The sequence below is a fragment of the Plecotus auritus genome (assembly GCF_963455305.1).
Source record: "Plecotus auritus genome assembly, chromosome: 12".
NCBI lineage: Eukaryota > Metazoa > Chordata > Mammalia > Chiroptera > Vespertilionidae > Plecotus > Plecotus auritus.
In genome coordinates, this window is record NC_137778.1 from 14,365,555 (window position 1) to 14,389,903 (window position 24,349).

General features: G+C 37.7%; 1 protein-coding gene across 5 annotated transcripts in view; it reads right to left on the bottom strand.

Annotated features, from left to right (window-relative positions):
* The window catches only part of LPGAT1 (lysophosphatidylglycerol acyltransferase 1), a 60,532-nt gene that overhangs the window by 21,324 nt on the left and 14,859 nt on the right, over positions 1 to 24,349 (bottom strand). For all 5 annotated transcript variants that reach the window (XM_080647655.1, XM_080647654.1, XM_080647656.1 and 2 more), the window contains 3 exons: positions 8,411 to 8,529; positions 6,431 to 6,526; positions 2,665 to 2,938 (listed from right to left, as the gene is read on the bottom strand). In XM_080647655.1, coding sequence (XP_080503781.1) covers positions 2,665 to 2,938; positions 6,431 to 6,526; positions 8,411 to 8,529 — 489 coding nt within the window. The remainder of the gene's footprint in view (positions 1 to 2,664; positions 2,939 to 6,430; positions 6,527 to 8,410; positions 8,530 to 24,349) is intronic.

Consider the following 24,349-nt stretch of genomic DNA (forward strand, 5'->3'; position numbering starts at 1 on the left):
GAATGCTTATAAAAAAATAAGTAAAAAATGTTTTTAATAACATAGTGCTAAAGGAACAGAGTTTATGTAACAAAATACATTTTGACAAGCTACCCATGACATGCATGATGAAATGTTGAGGGGTTTACTAATGTCTGCAACTTATTTTGAGATGCATTAAAAAACAAACAAATAAGATAGACTAATGGATAGATACAAGGATGGACAGAGAGATGATAAAGCAAATTACAGTAAAACTAGAAGCCCGACGCACGAAGATTTGTGCCAGAATGGGCCTTCCTTTCCCTGGCTGCTGGCACCGCCTTCACTCTGGCTGGAGCCGCCTTTCCGCCTTCCCCCACTGCCCAGAGGCCCTGAGGGCCTGGGGTGGTGCGGAACACCTGCGTCGTCACCATGGCAATGACGCAAGCATCCTGCCCCACCCCCGGCCACTCAGCACCTGCACATGCAAATTTACCCACCATCTTTGTTGTGTTAATTTGCATACTCACTCCTGACTGGCTGGTGGGCATCGCAGAGGTATGGTCAATTAGCATGTTACTCTTTTATTAGGTAGATGTTAATTACAGAATCTAGTTGGTCAGCTCATAGATATTAACTATAAAATGTTTTAACTTTTACATATGTTTGAAAAATTTTATAATAAAACCATGGGGGGGGGAATCACAAGAGTTGTTTTTTAATATCTATTAAATGATACAATAAACAAAGAAAACCTAATCATTTAAAGTTAATCAGACACAACTTAACTTTGAAATGTGTATGGATTACATATTAAAACAGACACAAAGACATGTGTGTTTGTATAGAATAAACCACTAAATAATTAATATGAACAGTCAACAAAATAAAATACATAATACCAAAACACAGAGAAAAAAATTGTAAAATACAAGTAAACTAGATTTTGAGTACACAATTTTCTAGAATCTTATTATTTTTCCTAAACAGAATAAAAATTTTAATTAAGGTAAGATAAGTAATAAACTACTTTGCTTTGGTTATAAGCAGAAGTTGTGTCGTTCCCAAGGAAAAAAAAAACATTTTTCTTCATCATTGGTCATCTGTATGAAAATTGTCCCTACATTTGAGATCTACAACATCACAGGAGTCTGACTGGGTAAAACGCATTTAAAAACAGCAGTCCTAGGGAGTGCAACAAATCCTATTTGGAAGTCCTTTGCCTTCAACTTTTGGCTTGGCTGACATTGCCACAGTGTCTCTCTAGCAGCAAAGCTATTCTGAACTTCCCTTTTCTATTAAAAGACTTTCCAATTTGTCTTTTTAATAGATGATGAGAGATTGAGAGAGCTGTCTGCCTAGCATTTGCTTAGAAAAAAAATAATAATAAAAGGAAGACTCAGTGTAATCTCACAGGCATTATTTCTATGTCTGGTCCTTATTGTCATTTAAAAATACATATTTCTGAGGGCCTATCATTTCTATTTTTACTTTTTCTAAAGAATATTTTTTAAAAATAGCAAAATGCTACTAAGGAAATAGGCCTACTGAGTTTCTTTCAGCTTCTATCACCGAACTGTCACAGCGTCTTAAACTTGCTCATTACAGTCTTCATGTTGTTGGCACAAACTGTCTGCAAATCTTCACAATTCACCAGGCTATCTCCAAGATTTTGCAGTTGCATCTTTGAGTGTGAATTACTCTTTCCTGGCCATACAAGTAATATACTGGTATACTCATTATTTTAAAAAATATAGAAAAAAATAAGAAATGAGAAAAAAATCATAATGTTACAATTCACAGTTAACATTTTGATATCTTTCACTCATTTCTACTGCCTTATTGTTTCTGTCTTTGGGCTCAGATTGTCTGCACCAGAGTTGTATGTTCCTCCCACTTCATTAACATTAGAGTGTATAAGTATCTTTCCAAGCCAAAAAAACACAAACATCATTTGTAAAGGCTGTGTTGTATTCTGCTGTATGGATTCTTTATAATTACCTATCCCGTCTCCCTTTTGGCTATTTCCAACTTTTTTGCTGTTTATAAATAATGCTGTGATAAACTTTGCCAGTATTTCAGACTATTTTTTTTTCTTTTAACTTATCTTTATTGTTGAAAGTAAAGATTATTTCCTTTTAATAAGAATTTTTTGCAGTGGGGTAACTGAGTCATTTATCATCATTTTAAGGTTCTTAAATAATGCCAAACTGTATTAAATTCATTCTCTGTCTTAAAGACAAACAAAAAAGCTTTCTAAATTTTATAAGTGAAAAAAATTTCATTTCATTACTACTTTTATTTGCATATCTATTTTTAGTTTCACAAATTAGTCACTTCTCTCTCCCAATGTCTTTTACTCTAGCTATCCCACTTCTAGGAATCTACACCACAGAAATACTTGCACAAAAATGTAAATACATTTACAGGAGCTTTTACTGTAGCAGTGAGAACCACAGGGAGTAAGAATAGGTAAGGTAAGGGAAAGACAACTTTGACTTTATGCATTTCTGTACTATTTGAATGAATTATTGTAAGCATGAACTACCTTTGTAAACAGAAACAACCTTTAAACTGTATTTCATCTTCTGAGTATCATTTCTATTTGACAAAAATTATAAATATAGAAAAGAACAACGTTATCTGGAACTCCAGAAAATCCTTAATTCCAAAAAAGGCAAAAAATGCTAACAACTATCATACCTAATTCTTTAACATCTCCTCCTGCTGGACTTCCATTTTGCTGTCGTGCCACAAGAACATTCAAAATAATTTGTGTTGCTCCAATCCTTGGCAGAGTGACATGTGTAAGAAATGGCAAGTTTTTTTTCTTGGCAAATGCCTGACTTGTTTCCCGCCTCTTCCTGAGGAAGCCCCCTTCTGGAAATAAAACAATCCATTTTCGATCTCTGCTCCTATAATTATTTTCTAGATGCTTCCTGAGAAGAAGAAGCTGTTGGTCACGATGAGATTTTCCCTAGAAGGTAGACACACATAATAAGTATAGGTACATTTGACATTAAACTGCTATAAAATTAAATAGTAGTAACAACTTCTAAAGTAAAATCCAATCATAGACTAGAATGGTGATTTCCCTCAACTTACTGCCCATCTTGACCATAGTGGTAAAAAGAAGTTATTAATATTATATAAATAAACCCTTCTTTCTAAAGAAAAAAAAAAAGCTCTAATTGCCCCTGAAAGTTCATTCATTCATCAATTCCGTGGACTGTTTACTGAGTGCCTCCACCTTGCCAGGCAATGTCCTTCTGACAGGGCGGGGGGACTTATAATCTGATAGATAGAGCACCTGAATTAATCTGAAAAATAATCATATTACTTTTAAATCCTAGAATACATATACTTATGTGAACAAAGGGTTAAATTTCTTATATGGGAACAGAGGGTTAAGTTTCACTTCTTAGGCTGGTGCACCTGCTTACCTCCTTTGATCATGAACAAAGTGACTGAGGAGGTGACTCAACTGTGGACAATGGACAATGTACCCAGCAAGCAAGCAGACCATTAAGCACGGTCAGGCCAACCCCATAAAGAGTCAAGACATCATCTTATCACCTGATGACCAAGAACAATAGCTGAACTCTGCAGACCTCTGGGACTCCATGTAGCTACATTTCGGCCTCACCCTAGCCATTCCCCTTTATAATCCTGTCCCCTGCACCTTGCTGCAAGACAAGCTCCCTGTCTTCTTGGTTGGCTGGCCTTCTCAATAAACACCTGATATGATTCAACCCTGCCTGCGTTATTGGACATTGCAACAGGAAGCCCGAGCCCACCTGGGGGTTTCCCAGAAACACTACACACCCGAGATAGAGAAGTAAGTGACCCTCATGGAGGTTACTCAAGTGGGGAAGATAGTAAATGAGTGAAAATTCAACTGGTGATAAGTGTTAGGAAGAAAGAATAAGAGCACAGAGAGGGTCAAGATGTTCAGAGAGCCCTGGCCAGTATGGCGCAGTTGTTGAGTGTCGTCCAATGCACCAAAGGTCAGTGGGAAAAAGCAAACAAACAAAGGGGACATCTGTAATACTTTCAACATAAAGATAAATTTTTTAATTTTTTTAAATTTTTATTTATTTCAGAGAGGAAGGGAGAGGGAGAGAGAGAAACATCAATGATGAGAGAGAATCATTGATTAGCTGCCTCCTGCACGCCCCCTACTGTGGATTGAGCCCACAACCTGGGCCTGTGCCCTTGACTGGAATCGAACCTGGAACCCTTCAGTCCACAGGCCGATGCTCTATCCACTGAGCCTAAACAGGTAGGGCCATAAAGATAAATTAAAAATATATATATATAATCTACTGGCTCCAGTGACAAAAAGATTAAGGAGATAAATTAGAAGACTTTTGCAGTTGTCCAGACAAAGGAGTTGGATGACATTTGACCATGGTACATTGATGAGAGGTGGATACATTCAGAAAAAAAAAAACTGAAAGTCAAGCTAACAGGACACTCTGATGCACTGGATTTTAGGGAAAGAAAGAGGATGACTTAGAGAATGAAAAGAGGAATCCAGAGAAAAATTTAGAAAGTCCCAAAACCTACAACTAAATATTACAAAGGTTCTTCCTTCCAGTATGATCAATTCACTAATAATATTCCAGCCAACGCAATTACAGAAGCTCCCTAAAATAATCTGCAAGCTTTCAGTCTTGAAATTATTCCAAATGCAAAACAAGTAAGACATTTTCTTAGCTAATTTACTGAATTGAATTATGATTAAGTTTCATGTATGTAAGTTCCCAAGTCTACTTGTAAAATATTTTTAATATTCTTGGAAATAACTTGTCAAAATCATCTAGTAGCAAAGTCCCAAGAGATTTTCTTTACCATTAATATCTTTTCCTCTCCCCTCCTTCCATATTATAGATTTTGTTACTATCTAGAAAAGAATTTGCAAATCTCTCTGATATTTGAAATAGTCTTTAAGTATGGAAGACTTTATATTGTAATAAAAAATGCTTTAGAGTGCATTATTTTCTACTTTTATCCTCTCAAAGTACACCAATAACTTAGTATAACTTAGCCTCTTTTTGATAACTGAGAATCATATTAGGATCACTTATTATACCATACTACACTATAAATTCAATAATTTCCTTAGACTCCCATGATGCAAAGGGCTCAGCTAGTTTTTTCTCTGGATTCCCCTAAACTGCTATGCTTCAATCGTTGAGATACTCTGAAATATTAGGCTAGTTTCTTTGTTGTTCTGGTCACTATTTATTTTGTCTCAACCTGTGGCCAATCACCACTTCCAATTCTCCCTGAGGTTCCAGAGCATAATCTGTTCATCTCTGCTCAGAAGAACCAAGGGTGTTTCCAGAAGAAACTAGATAGTTGCATAGCATTTGAAAAACAAAAATGTGTTCTGTACATAAAACTATCGGAAATAAAGAATATGTATTTTATGACACCTATTTTCACAGAGCTTAGAATTTTCTTACATACTTCTAGCTTATTTCTCAATTTGTGGTTCTTGGAAAAGGTTTAATTAGATTCACTAGTTATTCATTAAGTACTTATTATGTGTAAGGTACTGCACAATCCTGGTTTAATTTGCCAAATATATAAACACCAGCTAAGTGTGGCATTACCATACATAAAAATGCTTGCATATTTCAGTTGCCCATTTCTGAGAAAATAAAGTGTGTGAAACTAGTAGCATATAGCAGGGAAATACTATAATGTAGTGCTGACTTGATAAGAGTCTGTGATACTTTTTCCTACACACTAAATTATTCCTAATGCTTGAGACTCAATCCCAATCCACCTTCTTTTATCAAACCCATACTCATTCTCGATATGTATACCAAATATCTTTTCCTCTAAAGTTTTTCTGGATTCACAGAAATTTGATGTACTCACTTTTCTCAAAATATTTCCTCTTATTTATTTAATAATTTCTCTACTGCTAATTTACATACATCATATAACAGTGACCTGTAAATAAAAATAACAGTGATAACATAGATGATGATAGTGGTGATCATGACAAATATGATGACAAAGGTAGCAGGCACTGTGCTGAGTGCCTCACAGGTAGTACTTCGTTTAATCCCCACAACAACCCTATGAGCGGAGTACCTGTTACTCTCATTTGAAAAATGAGGAAACTTTGAGAGTTTAAATAACTTGCCCAATTCACATAACTACAAAGTAGAGGAGCTGAGACTATGGCAGGTGCTTGATAGGTATTTATTGAACATTGTACTGTTTAGATGGGAGAAGGAGGGTAGAGATTAGAATATTTACAGAATCAGCACTTTAATGCTTATGCGTACTCAAGCTCAGATTGAAATAAACAATTTAGGGAATAAAGGGTCAGAGGAACGCTCCCTGACTTTACCTGCTGTAATTGGTTTTGTTATGCCTTTCTATATAATAAAGAATCAGTTTGATCAGGCTATCACTGTTGGGGTGGGGGGGAAAGCTCATCACTTACCTGTCTTATAAAGAAGTCTCCATGAATTAGAGAAACAATTCCAAAGTTTGTGTACTTAAAAATATGATCCATCAACCACATCATTTGAGCAACAACCTAAAATATTTAAAAACAAGAAATAATTAAATGTTGTCTATAGACTAGACAACTCTCTAAGTGTTGAGAGTACTTTCTTTTGAATGTACCATGGAGTATGAAATAAATCCAGTAAACAATCCTACTTGTAAATATAAATTAATACTGCCCTAACTTATTAGGCAATAAGTAAAGATTATAATACTTTCTGCTCTGTATTTCTCAAATACTCCTTTATGAAAGAAGATTTTAAAATGCTTAAGATTTCAAATTGTTCAATAATATCAGATCGTAAAAAATGTTTAGTATAACTAATCAGAAAACAAAAACAAAATTACTCTGAACAGAAAAAGGAACCAAAGACAAACTAAATGAAATCTTTTTACAAAGAAAACTTTTTGTTGTCCACATTATTGGTGAATTTCAGATTAACTATGTCTGGTTAATACAGTTATCATCTATGTCAAACTGGAGTTAGAGTAATAAGGTTAGGCATATTTATACGGACCATTTGAATCATTCTTTGAGATTCAAAACTAATTAAGGACACTGAATAATCACTATAAGTGTAATTATCATATCAGTAAGAATAAAAATAGTAATTAGGGATTTTTTTGATACAAAGCCAAATAAACTAATTTTTATAAAATTTTAACATTATGAATTTAGGAGACAGGCCATAAATATTACTAGAAGTACAAACATACCTATACAGTGATATTTTTTTAACAATTCAAGATTCTGAAATGAAGAAAGGACTGAATTTATTCTATATTCCAGCAAGATAATACCTCTGCTTTTCAGATAAACAAGAAAAACAGACCCCGCAATAATCAAACATATTTTCCTTGACTCTCACCTCATTTTTTGACCCCTGACCTACTGAATCAAAATCTCTAGGATCTAAGCACCTTAGTCTTATTCATGCCTTGGTATTTGGCCAAGACTTTGCCTAAAGAACAAGGCCCTTGTTTCATTACTTTGCCTTATTAAATTCTCCTTCAAGGTCAAGTTTATGTCCTCTTCCCTCCACAGAGTTTTCTATATCCATCCAGTACATTGTAAGCTCACCTGCCACTGAATATTTCTCACTGTGCGGTTATGTATTGCTTGCTATACCCTCCCTCCACCTACCACTGGCCTGTTAGCTCCTTTAAGAGTAGAAGAGTGTCTCATAGGATGGTATTCTATATTTATAGTCGCTGACCATGAATATGAAATACTCAATAACTTCCTACTAATTTGTTTATTTACTATTAGGCCAAATATTGGCTCTATTAACTTTATATACTTTCTATTTATTTCGTTTTCTATGAATAGAACCTCGTTAACTTCGCCTAAGGTGGTAATTCCTTTCATGCTAAAGACAATTTATTTTAAACCCATCCAGTATACAGATCTATTTTAGTTATCAATAGAAGCAATGTAAATCAATAGTTCACACAGAGCCTTAGCAACATTAAATAAAATGAGTCTGATATTTTCCTTTCAATATGCTTTACAAATGAAATCCAAAATAGTATTTGCCTTATTTTCCTTTGGCTACAGATCCCCAAATTCACTAACCAACTTTATTCTTCTATCTTAAGCAATACTGCTTTTTGTGTGTGTATTTCTCAAACTGGCAATTTACCACTTCACCTCCAGACAGCCCCAATTTTAACCATACTAACTTTGTTAACAAAACAGCTTTATGGAGATATAATTCACATTATCCCCGTTATTTTAAGTCTCTAAATTCCTCTTCTGGAGTAACTCAGAATTACATATTTTTTCTTTTAAGTTTTTCTAAATTTTCAGGAAAAATATACATATTAAAGTCTATGTTCCAAACCATAAGGTACTTGAATTGGTTCTGTTAACCTCCCCTTTCTGCTGTCTACTTCTGCCATCAGGATGGCTTACCAGCCCTTTGTCCTGGAGGCACATCATCAGAGTACACACATCTCCTGTTGCCTGATGATTCACCAGCATTACTGCTTCATCTTCCATAACTGCTTTAATATCGTCCCCCCATTCCATCACTGTAAGAATAAACAAGCTGTCATTTTAAAGATTTTTACATTACTAGAAACCTTATATTAGAAAAACTGGTATATATTAATAATGATACAACACTTAGCTAAAACTTCTGCAACTTCAGAACTTTATTTCCTATAAAAATCAGGATATTTATATAACATTTTGCAGAGCCCCCAAACATCCATTAAAACATAAAATGGTCAGAGTCTTTGACCTAGAAGTTCTACTTCTCAAAATTTATCCTACAGAAACATTTGTCCACATAGGCAAAGAGATATGCATAAAGGATGTTTATGGCAACTTATATGTTCACTAATAGAAGAATGACTAGGAAAATTATGATATAATGGAAGAGTATAAATCCATTAAAAGAATGGAGGGTATTTCTATACCCTAACCCAATAAGGACTTGTTATCAAGTAAACAGAGAAAAATCATAAAACAGTGTATATAGTATGATTACATATTTTTAAATAAGAAATAACATTTATATGTTATAAATACATTGAAAAAAGCCTAAGGGAATGAATCCCAAACTATTAATACTGATCATTATTAGAAAGTGAGTCCCAGAGCCCTTCAAATTGTGCTTTAGAATAATATATGCAAATATTACAAAAACATGTTAAGTATTTTCATTTTAAAATAAGAAAATAAAGATGTTACATTTATTAAAAATCTCCAGATAAAAAGTCATTGAGCCAAAACCTATGTGTACACTCTAAGGAAAAACAGTGGTATCTCCATGAGGTTACACCTCATTTTATAGTAAATTTACTTCACAGAAGAAAATAAAATTGAACACCAGTTTCAAACATTAGTATCCTACAAAGAAACTTGTGACATGGATTACCAGAGGCTGATTATACATTAGTATTCGCTCATCTCACTCACTGCTGTAAGGAAAGAAGTCGAGCCACCTGCAGGTCATCGTTCTGGATAAAACAGGGACGAGGAAACCGGGAGCCCAGCTGCTGCACCTCCTCCAGCCCCCCGCCCTCCCCACTCACGCTTCACTGTCCCTCCAATACAGCTAAGCTCCTCATAATAGAGTGGAGCCCTTCAGAAGAGCTCATTAGAAAGGGGTTCTACTAATTTTTTCTTTCTACTAAAAATATTTTATTTAAGCAAGGCATCCATTCATTTCAGATCTCTTAAAATTTTTAATTAAGGAAATTTTCGGCTGGGTTGAACAGACAGGGTGGGGAAAAGTAGGTGTACAGTTGTTTGTAAAGAAAATAATACAATAATTAATAAATAACAATACAAGAATAAACTCTTTGTTTTACATGTCCACATCTGTAAACCTACTCTTGCCCCTACCACGTATATTAAGTTGTGATTCCCACTTGCAAAGTGAGGTATTCCAATCACTCTATCAGATATATTACTAATACTCAAATAGCTTACACTGTGTGGGAAAATTTTTTCTTTTTATTATTTATTTATTTATAATCCTCACTTGAGGATATTTTTGTCATTGATTTCTAGAGAGAGTGGAAGGGAGGGAGGAGGAGGAGGAGGAGGAGGAAGAGGAGAAGGGTGGGAAGAGAGAGAGAGAAATATCAATGTGAGAGAGACACATTGATTGGTTGCCTCTCTCAGGAGCCCTTACTGGGTCTAGGGAACCTGCAATGGGAATTGAATCCTCAACCCTTTGGTCCTCAGGCTGATGCTCTAACCACTTAGCTCACTGGCTAGGCAATTTTTAAAATGAATGCGGTATGGACACTGCATCACGGGATGTCCAGTAATCCGCAAGGAACGAGGTAGAGTAGAGGTGGAACAGTGGGAGAGCCCAGGCTCCTGCACAACGCAGCAGCACTAACTTCCCCCCACAGTGCCCATCCTTTCCCAAGTTCCCTATTCAGTTTGGCTGACATGCTAACTTTACTGAAACATATTTAAACAGCTACTGCATCACACATTGCTGGGGGAATATAAATTGGTGCAATAATTTTGGCAATATATCAAAACTAAAAAATGTGAAAATCTTTTTTACCCAGCAACTTCATTCTAGGGATTCATCTTACAGAGATACTTACTCATGCAAAATGACACATACCTAAGGCTATAGCAGCATTGTTTTTAAGAGCAAAGATAAAAACAACTAGGAAGGAAGACTAACTAAAATGTATGGAAATTGAAAGAATGGTGGTTTCCAGGAGGGAGAAATGGGAAGTTGTTGTTTAATGAGTATAGAATTTTGATTTTGCAATATTAAAAATTTCTGGAGTTTGGTTATATAATAATGTGAATATATTTAACAATACTGAACCATACACCTAAAAATGGTTAAGATGGTACGTTTTATGTTATATGGATTTATCACAATTAAAAATAAAAAAGGAAGACTAGTTAAGTAAATTATAGTATATCTGTGCAATGGAATATTATGCAATTATAGCATTTGTATACTGATATAGAATAGCATACTATAATAAAAGCAAAGTATAGAATAGTGTGTGAAGAATGCCATCAATTGAGTTTTTAAAAAGGACTGAGGAGAATTCATTTACTAAATGAAAACTCACCACATCCTGCCTCTATTGACAACCCCTCAATGGAAACACACACACACACCACACACACACACACACACACACGTACACACACCATTCTTTTGTTAATTCATTCTTCATTCAGTAAATCAGCATCAGGCAATGTTAAGTGTCATGGGTTTAAAATAAATAAGAACAAAAGTATTACTCTAATAGCAGTTACAACGCTCAGGAAAAGTCTGGGTACAATAGGGATGAGGAAACCTGGAGCCCACCTGCTTCACCTCCTCCAGCCTCCCTCCCTCCTCAGTCACTCTTCACTGCCACTCACTTCAAGAGGAGCTCAAGAAAAGTCCAGCTGGTTCTATAAATACTGAGCTGTGTGGAAAGTCTCCTGGTCCCACATCTATATAAATAGATATTTCATAACCAAATATTTCTCTAATGCAGTCTCTGCTACATAAATGGGAAACACGAGAGCCCTGGCCAGTGTGGCTTGGTTGGTTGGAGCGTTGTCTCGTGCACTGAAAGGTCTCAGGTTCCGCTCCGTCAGGGCACTTACCCCGGTTGCGGGTTCGGTCTCTGATCAGGATGCATGCAGGAGGCAATCAGTTGATGCTTGTCTCTCCCATGGATGTTTCTCTCTCTCTCTTTCTCTCTCCCCTTTCCTCTCTCTCTAAAATCAAATTAAAAAATGCTTTAAAAAAAAAAAGAAAGAAAATACTAGTTACCTAGGGGATCGTGTATGTAAATATAACTGCAAATGAAAATGCTTTTTACATAAACTGTATCTTACCTGTTTGCTTTTATATAAAGTATGTTGGTTTAAATCTCAAAATATAAATTAAATTGAGAACCCTCTGTACTGGGTTGAATAGTGTCTCCCCATAATTTACATCTGTCTTAAATCTGAGAATCTGGCCTTATTTAAGAACAGGATCTTTGCAGATGTAATCAAGTTAAGATGAGGTCCTACTGGATTAGGGTGGGCCCTACTAACCCTAAGTCCAATATGACTGTTGTCCTTAAAAGAAGAGGGAAATTCAGACACAGAGATACAGAAGAAGAATAACATGTAACAACGGAGGCAGAAATTAGAGTAATGTGTCTACAAGCCAAGGATTGCGGATAACCACCAGAAGGAAGCAAGAGGCAAGGAAGGATCTTCCTCGAGAGCCTTCAAAGAGAGCATGGCTCTACCAAAACCTTCATTTCAGACTTCTAATCTCCAGAACTATGAGAGAATAAATTTCTGTGGTTTTAAGCCACTCAGTCTGTGGTGCCCTGCTATGGCAGGTCTCTGAACCTAATATGCCCCACCCATCTCAACCCCACTCATGCTTTTTCTTTCCATTCGATTCCCCCACAAATTACCGGGTTGTTTTTTTTTTAATCAAATATAGGAAAAGAACAACTGTATTATACTTTAAACATCTAGAACAGTGGTTCTCAACCTTTCTAATGCCACGACCCTTTAATACAGTTCCTCATGTTGTGGTGACCCCCAACGATAAAGTTATTTTCGTTGCTACTTCATAACTGTAATTTTGCTACTGTTATGAATCGTAATGTAAATATCTGTGTTTTCTGATGGTCTTAGGCGACCCTGCTAGTGGTTCTCACCCTGTGGGTTGTGACCCACAGGGTGAGAACCGCTGCTGTAGAGCCTGTAAACACAGATATTTACATTATGAGGAACTGTATTAAAGGGTCGTGGCATTAGAAAGGTTGAGAACCACTGATCTAGAACATTTTAACAAACATCTAACATTATGTATTATAAATGGTTCTCAGTGTTCATCTCTATACTTTCAAAGTAAAAATCATCGAGTTAATCCACTACACATATTTTATCTCTCAGCCATAACTTAGCCATAATGTATGTTCAAAATAAATGTCAATTTACTAAGACTCACATGGCATACTAAATCAAACAAGTGAAGGTACTGGATCAACTTTTTATTAAGAAATTCTGATGTAGCAAAAAGTCATGTTTAATTTTGTAAAAATTTAAATAATATTCAACAATAAACTTACTATCCAATATATATGGTATTCTTCTTCTACTATACTTTTACCATACTATTATATACTTCAAAGATGACTGTTAGAGAGTTATATGACTAACAAGATCAAGATAAAATGCTTAAAGAGAAAAAACATTTATTTTATGTATAAAGCAGCTATGTTCCTCAAAGCATATCCTGCTATCCCAGAACCACTAAGTATAATAATGGAGCCAATATCTTAACCAAGGAATAGAATTATTTGCATGTTAAAGAATTGAAGCTATGGATGCCTGCCAGTTCTTACATTGAACTTGATTAGAAGAATAAAAATATTTTAACACACTGTTCTGTGAAATGAATTCTCAAAAAATAATTGGGTCATGTCCACTAGTTCCAAAGGGAATAAAGGAAAACTGAATAAAAACTGGAAGAGAAGTTTGCTGGTTGTAACAGAACTTTCAAAATTCTTGTTAAAAACCAAGGCCAAAGATGATCACCTACTACCTCTACTACTACTACTACTACTACTACTACACACACACACACACACACACACACACACACACACACACTAAATCTTCCCCAAATTTATAAACTAGAATTGATCAAGACATTTTACATCTCAAAAAAAAAAAAAAAAAAATAATAATAATAATAATAATAATAATAATTCATCACAAATTCCTTAAAAACAGTGAGGCTAAAGCCATTATACTGACCCACAAGACAGAATTAATGTGGAGAAGAAAGGTTTCTTAATACATGACCATTATAACTTATCTTTCAAAGTTAAAAAAAAAAAATATGCCCGCAAGTTGATGCCACAAATTATTTTCCCACCCTGTACCTCGGTTTTCTCATTTATGAAACATTAATAAAATCATTAATGCTACTCAAAACATTGTGAAAATAAATCAGACATAATTGATAGAATCAAGAGATCCTGAGTAGGAGAAACCAAGATGGCGGCATAGGTAAACACCTGAACTTGCCGCCTCGCACAACAACTTCAAAACTACAACTAAAAGACAAAAGGGACGTCATCCATAACCACAGGAAGACTGGCTGAGTGGAAATTCTACAACTAGAAGGAAAGAGAAAGCACACTGAGACTCAGAGGAGGTGCAGAAGGCAGAGGTATGGAGGCGCGCGGAGAGGGCTGGCAACTGAGTATGCGGCTGGCTTTTTCAAGCGGGAGGGAGACACAAGCTCCCAACTGCTCTGAACTCCAGTTCCGGGCGAGACTCTGGGTACCCAGACTCATACGGGAAGAAACTGGACTGTCTAGCAGCGGGCGGAACTCGAGGGCGGCTTTCTCTCAGAGGTGCTTGCAGCAATTACCACAGGATACTGAGACCCAGGGGCCTCTTAGGGCAGCGCTGATGGGAAGCCATTGCTGTTTGCTCTGCCCTGAAACTCCGCCCCACCCCAGCAGTGCGCATAGGCTTTTGCATATGAATGGCCTGGTCCTTTGAAATCTAAACTTACCTATCAAACTGCAGCTGAGTCAGAGAGACCCAGAACATCCAAAAGAAGACCCAAGACCCCACAGCAGTTTGCACTGATTCACAGTGGGGCCTCATCTGCACACCTCCAAAACCCAAACAAAGAAGAGGAATCTGCAGATCTCTCCATAGCTTCTGCCAGGTGGCCTCTGGCAGAGGCTAAATTAGCACCTTCTTGGAGATGCAAGAGCCAGTGTACCCAGTGGTCAGAGTGGGACCATCCAGATTACAACTCCTCAGATCCATAAGAGACACACTCAGAGGGCAGACTCAGTGAGCACCAAAGCCCCACTGAAGCAAGTCTTGCCTCATAAGGGTGTCTCCAGCACAGAAGTTCTCTCATTGTAGACACAGCTGATCCTCACAGCCAATTGGCCTGGAGGTCAATTCCTCCCAGTGATACCAACAACAACCAAGGCTTAACTACAGCAAGACTGTGCACACAGCCCACAAAGGGATGCACCAAGAGTGGCCACCTCAGGTAACTGGGGAGGCTGAGCCACTGTGCCCTAGAGGACACCTAGCACACAAAGCCACTCTCTCAACTCAGGGAAACAGCCAAAATGTGGAGACAAAGAAACAGGTCACAAATGAAAGAAGTGGAGGAAAGCAAATGACTGAATACAGAGTTGAAAACCACGGTTATAAGGTTTTTCAAGAATTTTCTAGAAAAGGCCAATAAATTTAGCGAGATCCTCGAGGATATGAAAAAGGACCAACTAGAAATTAAGCATACACTGACTGAAATAAAAAATAATATACAGAGATCCAACAGCAGACTAGAGGATCGCAAGAATCAAGTCAAAGATTTGAAATACAAAGAAGCAAAAAACACCCAACTGGAAAAGCAAAAAGAAAAAAGAATCCAAAAATATGAAGATAGTTTAAGGAGCCTCTGGGACAACTTCAAGCGTACCAACATCAGAATTATTGGGGTGCCAGAAGAAGAGAGAGAGCAAGATACTGAAAACCTATTTGAAGAAATAATGACCGAAAACTTCCCCCACCTGGTGAAAGAAATAGACTTACAAGTCCAGGAAGTGCACAGAACCCCAAACAAAAGGAATCCAAGGAGGACCACATGAAGACACATCATAATTAAAATGCCAAGAGCAAAAGACAAAGAGAGAATATTAAAAGCAGCAAGAGAAAAACAGTTAGTTACCTACAAGGGAGCACCCATACGACTGTCAGCTGATTTCTCAACAGAAACTATGCAGGCCAGACGGGAGTGGCAATAAATATTCAAAGTGATGAATTGCAAGAACCTACAACCAAGATTACTCTACCCAGCAAAGCTATCATTCAGAATTGAAGGGCAGATAAAGAGCTTCACAGATAAGAAAAAGCTAAAGGAGTTCATCACCGCCAAACCAGTATTATATGAAATGCTGAAAGGTGTTCTTTAAAAAGAGGAAGAAGAAAAAAAAAGGTAAAGATAAAAATTATGAACAACAAATACTTATCTATCAACAAGTGAATCTAAAAATGAAGTGAATAAAAAATCTGATGAACAGAATAATCTGGTGAATATAATAGAATCAGGGGCATAGAAAGGGAGTGGACTGACAATTCTCAGGGAAAAAGGGGTGTGGGGGTACAGGAAGAGACTGGACAAAAATCATACACCTATGGATGAGGACAGTGGAGGGGGTAAGGGCATGGAGTGGGGTGGGGTGGGAACCGGTGGAGGGGAGCTATGGGGGGGAAAAAAAGAGGAACAACTATAATAATCTGAACAATAAAGATTAAAAAAAAGAGAGAGATCCTGGGTAATTGGATTACATGAGAGTTGAAGTCACTTTTGAAATGACTATTAATTAAAAGAATCATATGCCTACTGTGTCACATACCGTAAGGTATTCTAATATGAATAGTAAAGATTAAAGAACAAAATAGCACATGAAAGAATCTCACATAGCTTAAAAACTGTGGCTTTCAGCAGCCTACATGGAGGCAGATTGGACTGGATTCATCCAAAGTTGGAGGTTAGTAGAGCAAATGGGGCAAGATAAAAAGAGAATGAGAACGTAATTAAGGGTGGCCATGAGAAAGTAGCTTAAGATACTAATTAATGAAGGGGGACTGGTGAGGAAAGGAGCCAAGCAAGGGGGTTATTAACTAAAAGAAAACGAAGGGAGGACTATTGTAATAGAGGTATTTGATGCTATCCCCTATTTCCACCCTTACCCATCCTATTCAAACTCCCAGAAGTAAGGCCCAGACATTTTGAAAAAGCCCCCTGGGTGAATGTGATGTGTACTTGTAAATAAAAACCACTGGAATTGGATGAGCTTTGCTTTATTTTTTTTTTTTTAAGCAAGTATACGAAACATACTAGGAAATCAAGATCAGTGCCTCTTTTTTGGCACTTAAAATTTAAGAGGTTTAACTTGAGGAGACAAGGTTCAAGGTGTAGCTTTGGAAAGGGTTGCTTAACTAAAAGAATAACAGTAGCACATACTATTACATAGATTTATAATTAAATACTAATAATCTTAATAGAGAACATTTATACAATGTTTACTACGTGCCAGACATTTATAATTACTAACAGAAAATAATTTACATTATTTTCTTATTTAGTCTTCACAAAATTCCAAGTGTACAGATACCATTATACCCAGTTTACAATCGAAGAAAATGAGACACAAAAGAGTAAGCAGTGTTTTCAATGATGCAGATAGGAAGTAGGGGAACTAAGATTCAAAACCACTGTATCGTGCTGTCACTGCTGGCCTGCTACAGGTCAGAGAACCATAAAGACAGTAACTTGGATAAGTTGCTCACAGAGCCCCTGCAGCTGCCCTTGATTATGCCAGGAAGTGAGATAGACAAGCCAAGTCCCAAAATCCTCAACAAATAAGGTCGGTGGACAGCAGCAATAAAGAGGGATACTGAAGCATACTGCCCAATAATTAAATGTTTCTTGCACAACAGTTGAATAATAACCAGGTCTAAAGAGGCAATGGGTATCTAAGGGAAAAAAAAAATCAACATTTTCTTTGGGCGCAGGATGCAGGTATCTTGAATTTAACATGCTCAATACAGAATCAGCTCCTTACCCTAGCCTTCTCCATCTCAACAAAGGGCACCATCATTCACCAGTCAACTGAAGACAAAACCTAAGACCACCTTTGATTCCTCCTTTTCCTTAGTTCTCCACACTCGATCCATCTTTATTTATTTATTTTTTAAATATGGAACGCTTCACAAATTTGTGTGTCATCCTTGCGCAGGGGCCATGCTAATCTTCTCTGTATCGTTCCAATTTTAGTATATGTGCTGCCGAAGCGAGCACTTGATCCATCTTTAAATCATGTGGTCTCTACCTCCAAAACACCTCCTGCATCCTCTATCCTTTTGTACTCTCAACCAACCACTAACTCTTCGTTGTGCTTCTGCAGTGACCTCCTAACTAGTCTTCTTGCTTCCACTCTAGCCACCTGCTTAAAAGAAAGCTTCAGAAAAGAGTTTCCAATTCAAAATACTAATAAAATCAAAATCATCACTGGTATGCATGAATTAAAGAAGAGCAGCAAAGTCAAAGGTACTAATTAGTAAGTAACTAACTGTTTTGTTTTTTAAAAAGAACCAACATATTAAAACAAACTCAGAGATCAGATTGGTGGTTACCAGAGGGGAAGTGGGTGGGTACTGGACAAAAAGGATAAAGGGGGTCAATTAAATTATATGCTGATAGATAATAACTAGACTTTTGGGGGTGATCAGTTTGTAGTGTATACAGATATTGAATTATAATGTTGTGACCTGAATATCTTATATAATAAACAAACAAGTAAATAAATAAAATAAACTTCCACTGTTTTCAAAAGGGGAGCTATTGATATTTTGAGAAAAGCAATTGCTCCTGCAATCATTAGAACTACAAAATTTTTAGCACCCAGCCAACAGTTTCTGTTACAATACCCAAAACCCTACACATTTCCAAACATCCCACCCCCATCTCCATCCCATTTAAGAACCACTAAGTTTGAGAGTTCAAGATGAGTTAAGTCAATATAGGCCTGTGGTAAAATCAGAGTGAAGTTAAATAACAAATGAGAATAGTACAGACAACATGAGGCCTAAGCAAAAACGTGCTTATTGGAAACAGATCCTTCCCTCTAAATGCCCACCCCTCACCCACTCAGCCCCAGGATATGGCAGCCAGGAGTTTGGAAGAGTCTTCTCTAGAAAATCTGACCAACTCTAGAGAAAAGATCTAAAAATACTGACATCTAGGGCTCTCCAGTGAAATACGAAATATTCCAATCAGATTACCCTACAACTAGGCACCAGATTTCTGCATATCTATATATATAAAAGCCCAGCAACCGGAATGGCAGAACAACCATAACAACTGTAATGACCAGTGGCTATGGCACGCACTGCGGCAGCCAACCAGCCTGATCTGGGCCCTGATTGGCCCTCCATCCCCTGCCAGCCCAGCCCCTGATCGGCCCCCAACACCCCGATTGTGGGCAGGGCTAGCCAGCCAACTGCCTGCGGCCCCTCCCCGCATCGGGGCGGGCTGGCCGGGCCCCACCCGTGCACAAATTCGTGCACCAAGACTCTAGTTATCTTATAAACCACAGAAAGCCAGCAGGTGAAGGAACTGACATTATGTGGTATGGAGGGTTGGGCTGGGCTGTGGGGATGAGGGAGAGTTGTTTTTTATTAAAGGAGGGTATTTTGTAAAAGATAAGAATGTCTTTAGTAACTTTATACCCTGGAAGTCAAGAGCAAAGATAAAAGGAGATAGTAATTAGTGAAGTGAAGCAAGAGAGATGGGATCTTAGCTTTGGATAACTATAGATGGATGAGGGTACAGAAACTGGGGGAAGGAATAGAAAAAAGGGGGCGGGTCTCCAGATCACAGTCCCAGGCCACCAACCAAATCCAAGGCAAAGTGGGCAATGAAAGGAGTTAAAAACTGACCTAGGAAAGAGAAGAGTTCAGAAAATGATCATGAACATATATATACTAAGTGGAACTAAGCTAGACAAAGTTGGGGGTGTCCCTTAAAATGAAAGAGCAGAAAGCAGACATAAGCATTCACACCAACCAAATGCCCAAGAGGTCTTAAGCAAATAAATTCATAGTTGGAGCTAATATAGCCTCTGCTTTGAGGCTTGACCATATTCCCAAACTTTGAAATCTAGGCTAGTAAAGGAAGAAAGTACTAAGAATACAATCAAATGAGAAACTAATTAACTGTATTACACAGCAGTACATTTTCCTATTTTGAAGAGCTTTCATTCATATTCTCTCAATTGCTATAGCATGCCAGCTATCAGTCTTACTTAGAGCTGAGGATAGAAACAATATTGTACAAGGTAATACTGTAAGTAAGCACTATAAATCTGATTGAAATCCTGGTCTGTTGACCCCTGAAACCAAAGCATAGCAGGGGTCCTCAAACTACGGCCCGCGGGCCACATGCGGCCCGCTGAGGACATTTATCCGGCCCGCCGGGTGCCGCTGCCTGTCCTGCTTAGCAGCCAACTCGTCCTGGGCCCACAGTGCGCATAGGAATTTGTTCATAGTTGTTGTTTTTTTAAACTATAGTCCGGCCCTCCAACGGTCTGAGGGACAGTGAACTGGCCCCGTTTAAAAAGTTTGAGGACCCCTGGATAGCTCCTGTCTAAGGAGAATACCAACCATTCAACTAAAAGGGAAGTGTGCTAAGTTTTCATGGCATGATGAAAACAGCACGGGCTTTAGCGTAGACCTTCGTTCAAAGGTAGCTCTGTCTCTCACTAGCTTTATCCCCCACCAAAGCTCTATCACCCAAATTATTTAACTTCCACCAGTCTTCATTATATATAATAATGGGGTGGATAGTCCCTTCCTCTGAGGGCTGTTTTCAGTATTTAATAAGAAACCACGTGAAAGCACTTGCTAAAAGGCCTGGTGCATCACGTACTCGATCAAAGTAAGTTAAGGTACTCTTCTCACTGGAGGTATTATCAGTTATCTATGGTTTGCACAGAACTTAGTCTCCTTGCTACAGAATGAAGTAGAAAGGTGTGGGAAAGGCTTTTTTTTTTTTCTTTTAACAGTTTTATCAGAAGATAAATAGTTCCTAAAGGAATCAGAAAAACTAACTCAGAAAGCAAACTATAAACTGAGGTATCTAAGGTCACAACAAGAAACATCATTTCAAGATTGGTATTAATAGGATGATGAATGTAAGAACATGACACAGGGGAGGGAATAGAAAGACCAGATACTTAGAATATACTATAGGTGTAAGGTTCTCACTGAGCATGGAGTTCAAACCCAGAGTCCATGAGGTCCATATATGAACTTCAGAGAGTTATAAGCCCCTTGAAATTGTAAAGTTGTCAGCATGTGCAAAGGTGCTGTGGTAAACCAAAAACTATATGGCACCTCTACCCACAAGATGTCCATGTCAAATCCCCGGAACTTGTGAATGTTACTTTATATATTAGGTGATTAAGTTAAGGATCTAGAGAGGAGGAGCTTATTATGGATTATGTGGATGGGTCCAAAATCAATGACAAGTGTCCTTATAAGAGGCACAACAAATAGAGGAGGGGTAATGTGACTCCAGAGATAGACTGGAGTGATGCAGCCACAAGCCCAGGAAAGCTGTAGCTACGAGAAGCTGGAAGAGGCAAGGAATCTCCCCCGAGAGCCTCTGGCAGGATTGCTGACACCTTGACGTGAATTTTGGGTCTCCAGAAATATGAGAGAATAAATTTCTGTTGTTTTAATCACTTCTGTAGTAATGTGTTAATGGAAGTCATAGGAAATCAATACAGGTGCACTTTTCGGGGGGGGGGGGGGGGGAGGCGGCATAACTTTCATCTGATTCTAAAGAGATTCTTATGAATCCCAAAAGGTAAAACTACCATTGTAAAGGATAAAGAAAAACTGTCTATCAACAAAGGAACTAGCAAACTTTTTCAAAACCTGCAGAACAAGTTGTTACTTAGATAAGATCCCATAGTTCATAAATGTTGAAATAAAAAACTAATAAGCTATCCTTTGACATCTAATCCAAAATTCACTGCATTACCTCCTGGAGTTCAACTCTATGAGTGCACTAAAAAGCAATGATTCCCAAACATCTAAAAAGCTTGTTTAAAATATAGGCTCCCAGATTCCATCCAGATGGACTGATTCGGAATCTCTAGGGCAGAGGACTTGAAGATTCTCTGGTAATTCAGATGTGCAGACAAAGTGGACACTATGACTATAAAGCAGAGGTCAGTAAACTTTTTCTATAAAGGGTCAGACTGTAAACATTTTAGGCCATGCAGGTTAAGAGGCAAGATGGAGGATATTAGATAGGTATTTACATAACAAATTTGTTTTCCAACAAATTTCCAAAAATCATATTGACCAAATTCAAAATATAAAAATAATTGAATATAGTAGTCTCCCCCTAATCCATGGAGGATACATTCCAAGACCCACGGTGAATGCCTGAAACCATGGATAGTACCAAACCCTATATGTACTGTTGTTACTATACATACATAGTTATGATAAAGCTTGATTTAGAAATTAAGCACAGTGAGAGATTAACAACAATAACTAATAATAAAATAGAACAACTGTAACAACTTACTGTTATAAAAGTTATGTGAGCCCTGGCTGGTGTGGGTTAGAGTAGAGCATCGGTCCGTGCACCAAAGGGTCTCAGGTTCAATTCCCGGTCAAGAGCACATACCTGGGTTGCAGGTTCAATCCCTGGCCTCACTCAGGGTGTGTGCAGAAGGCAACCAATCAATGTATCTCTCTCACATCCATGTTTCTCTCTCCCTCTTCCCTCCCTTCCACTCTCTCTAAAAAATCAAAGGGAAAAAAATCCTCTAGTGAGGATTAACAACAACCACAACAAAAGTTATGTGAATGTCTTTGCAGCCATTATTAAGTAAAACAAGGGGGACGTGAAAATTAGCACTGTGATAGGACAACCGTCAATCTGATAACTGAGACGGCTGCTAAGTGACTAACTGGCAGTGGGTTACACACAGCATGGATACGCTGGACAGAGATGATTTATATCGGGAAGATGCAAGATTCCATCATGCTACTCAGAATATTGTGCAATTTAAAACTTATTGTTTATTTCTGGAACTTCCATTTAATATTTTTAGACTGTGGTTGACAGCGGGTAATTGAAACCGCAGAGTGAAACCGTGAAAGCAAAACCATGGAGAAGGGTGGACTACGTACGCACAGCTTTCTACAGTACAGGTCTATAGAGAAGATGGAATTCTTTTGGGGAGGGATAACATTTCAGTTAACTGGGGTTCAAAGTTAGTGTTTCCTATCATCAAATGGTTCAAAAATGGTGATCTGTAAAAACCTCCAGAACTAGAGAGGATTTACAAAACAAATAGGCAGTGGGCGGGATTTGGCCCAAGGGCCACAACTTATCAACTACTGCAGAAAGGTATTTAAAAAAAAAAGGAAGAACAACAACTCCTGCCCTTAAGTGATTGACAAGTTAAAGAGACAGGAACAGCAAAGGTAAAACAAAGAGTGAAAAACAGGAAGCAATTTTTTTATGAATGTTTTATGTCATAAAGCAATGAGTCTTAATCATTTCAATTATGAACAGTCTTTTTAATGTCCAAATCTGTATCAGACATCTATAATAGCAGTTCTTTTAGCATTGAGTGAAAATATCTACAACTAAAAGCAACTATAAAGTCTATAATGCTTTTAAGAGATTTCTTATTAATCAAACAAGCAGTTACTTATATTTGAAAAATATTAACATGTATTTACAACACATAATTTATTCATCCACAGATGACATTTCATATGTACATAGATTCCTGACCCTCTGAGAGAACTATGAAGCACTACAGGAAATCACAGCCCAGCCCTAGCCGGTTTGGCTCAGTGGATAGAGTGTCGGCCTACAGACTGAAGGGTCCCAGGTTCGATTCTAGCCAAGGGCACATGCTGGGTTGCAGGTTCAATCCCCAGTAGGGGGCGTGCAGAAGGCAGCCGATTAATGATTCCCTCTCATCATTGATGTTTCTAGCTCTCTCTCTCTCTCCCTTCCTCTCTGAAATCAATAAAAATATATTTTAAAAAAGAAAAGAAAAAAAGAAATCACAGCCCAAAGGTTAGGAACCACAATTATAGAGTAGATGCCAAAGAGGTTCAGAAAGAAGGGAAGAGAAGAAACTGAAGGAGTGGAGAGTGATATCAAAGGGTTAGATAAGTAGGCAGAAATTTTCAGAGAAACTGAAGAAAAGATCTTAGGGAGAGGAAGAATATCAGAGAAAAAATGCAGAGGGGCTGAGGGGGAGCAGCCTTACTAAGTAAGAGTTCAGAATAGGAGCAAATTATGCAGGTGCTGCCTGCCTCCGCCACCAGGGCCAACACGTAAGTGCACTCTTGCCCTGATAAGTGTTATCTCATTAAATCATCACTAAGAATAGTTCCCTAAATACTTTAGTCATGTAAGTGTCCCCAGTTTCATCAGGTACAACTCCAAGTAGTTCGACATCTCGACTTTTCCATCTTAAAAATAAAAAAATGTAAAAAGCTATCTCTTGACTTAATTTCTCTCCTGCAACTATCACCCTCTATTTCTTCAGAGCCAAACTTCTGGAAAGTCGTACGTTCATGTCTGCATTTTATCTTCTCCCATTCATCATTTATCTCCAACCCACTCCAATCTAAGTTCCACTTCTACCACCTCAATGAAGCTGCTCTTGCCAAAAGCAACAAAGGGTAAGTCGGCTCTCATCCTACAAAACAAACTCTCAGCAGCATTCATCAGACGGCCTGACACACAACTGACTTCTG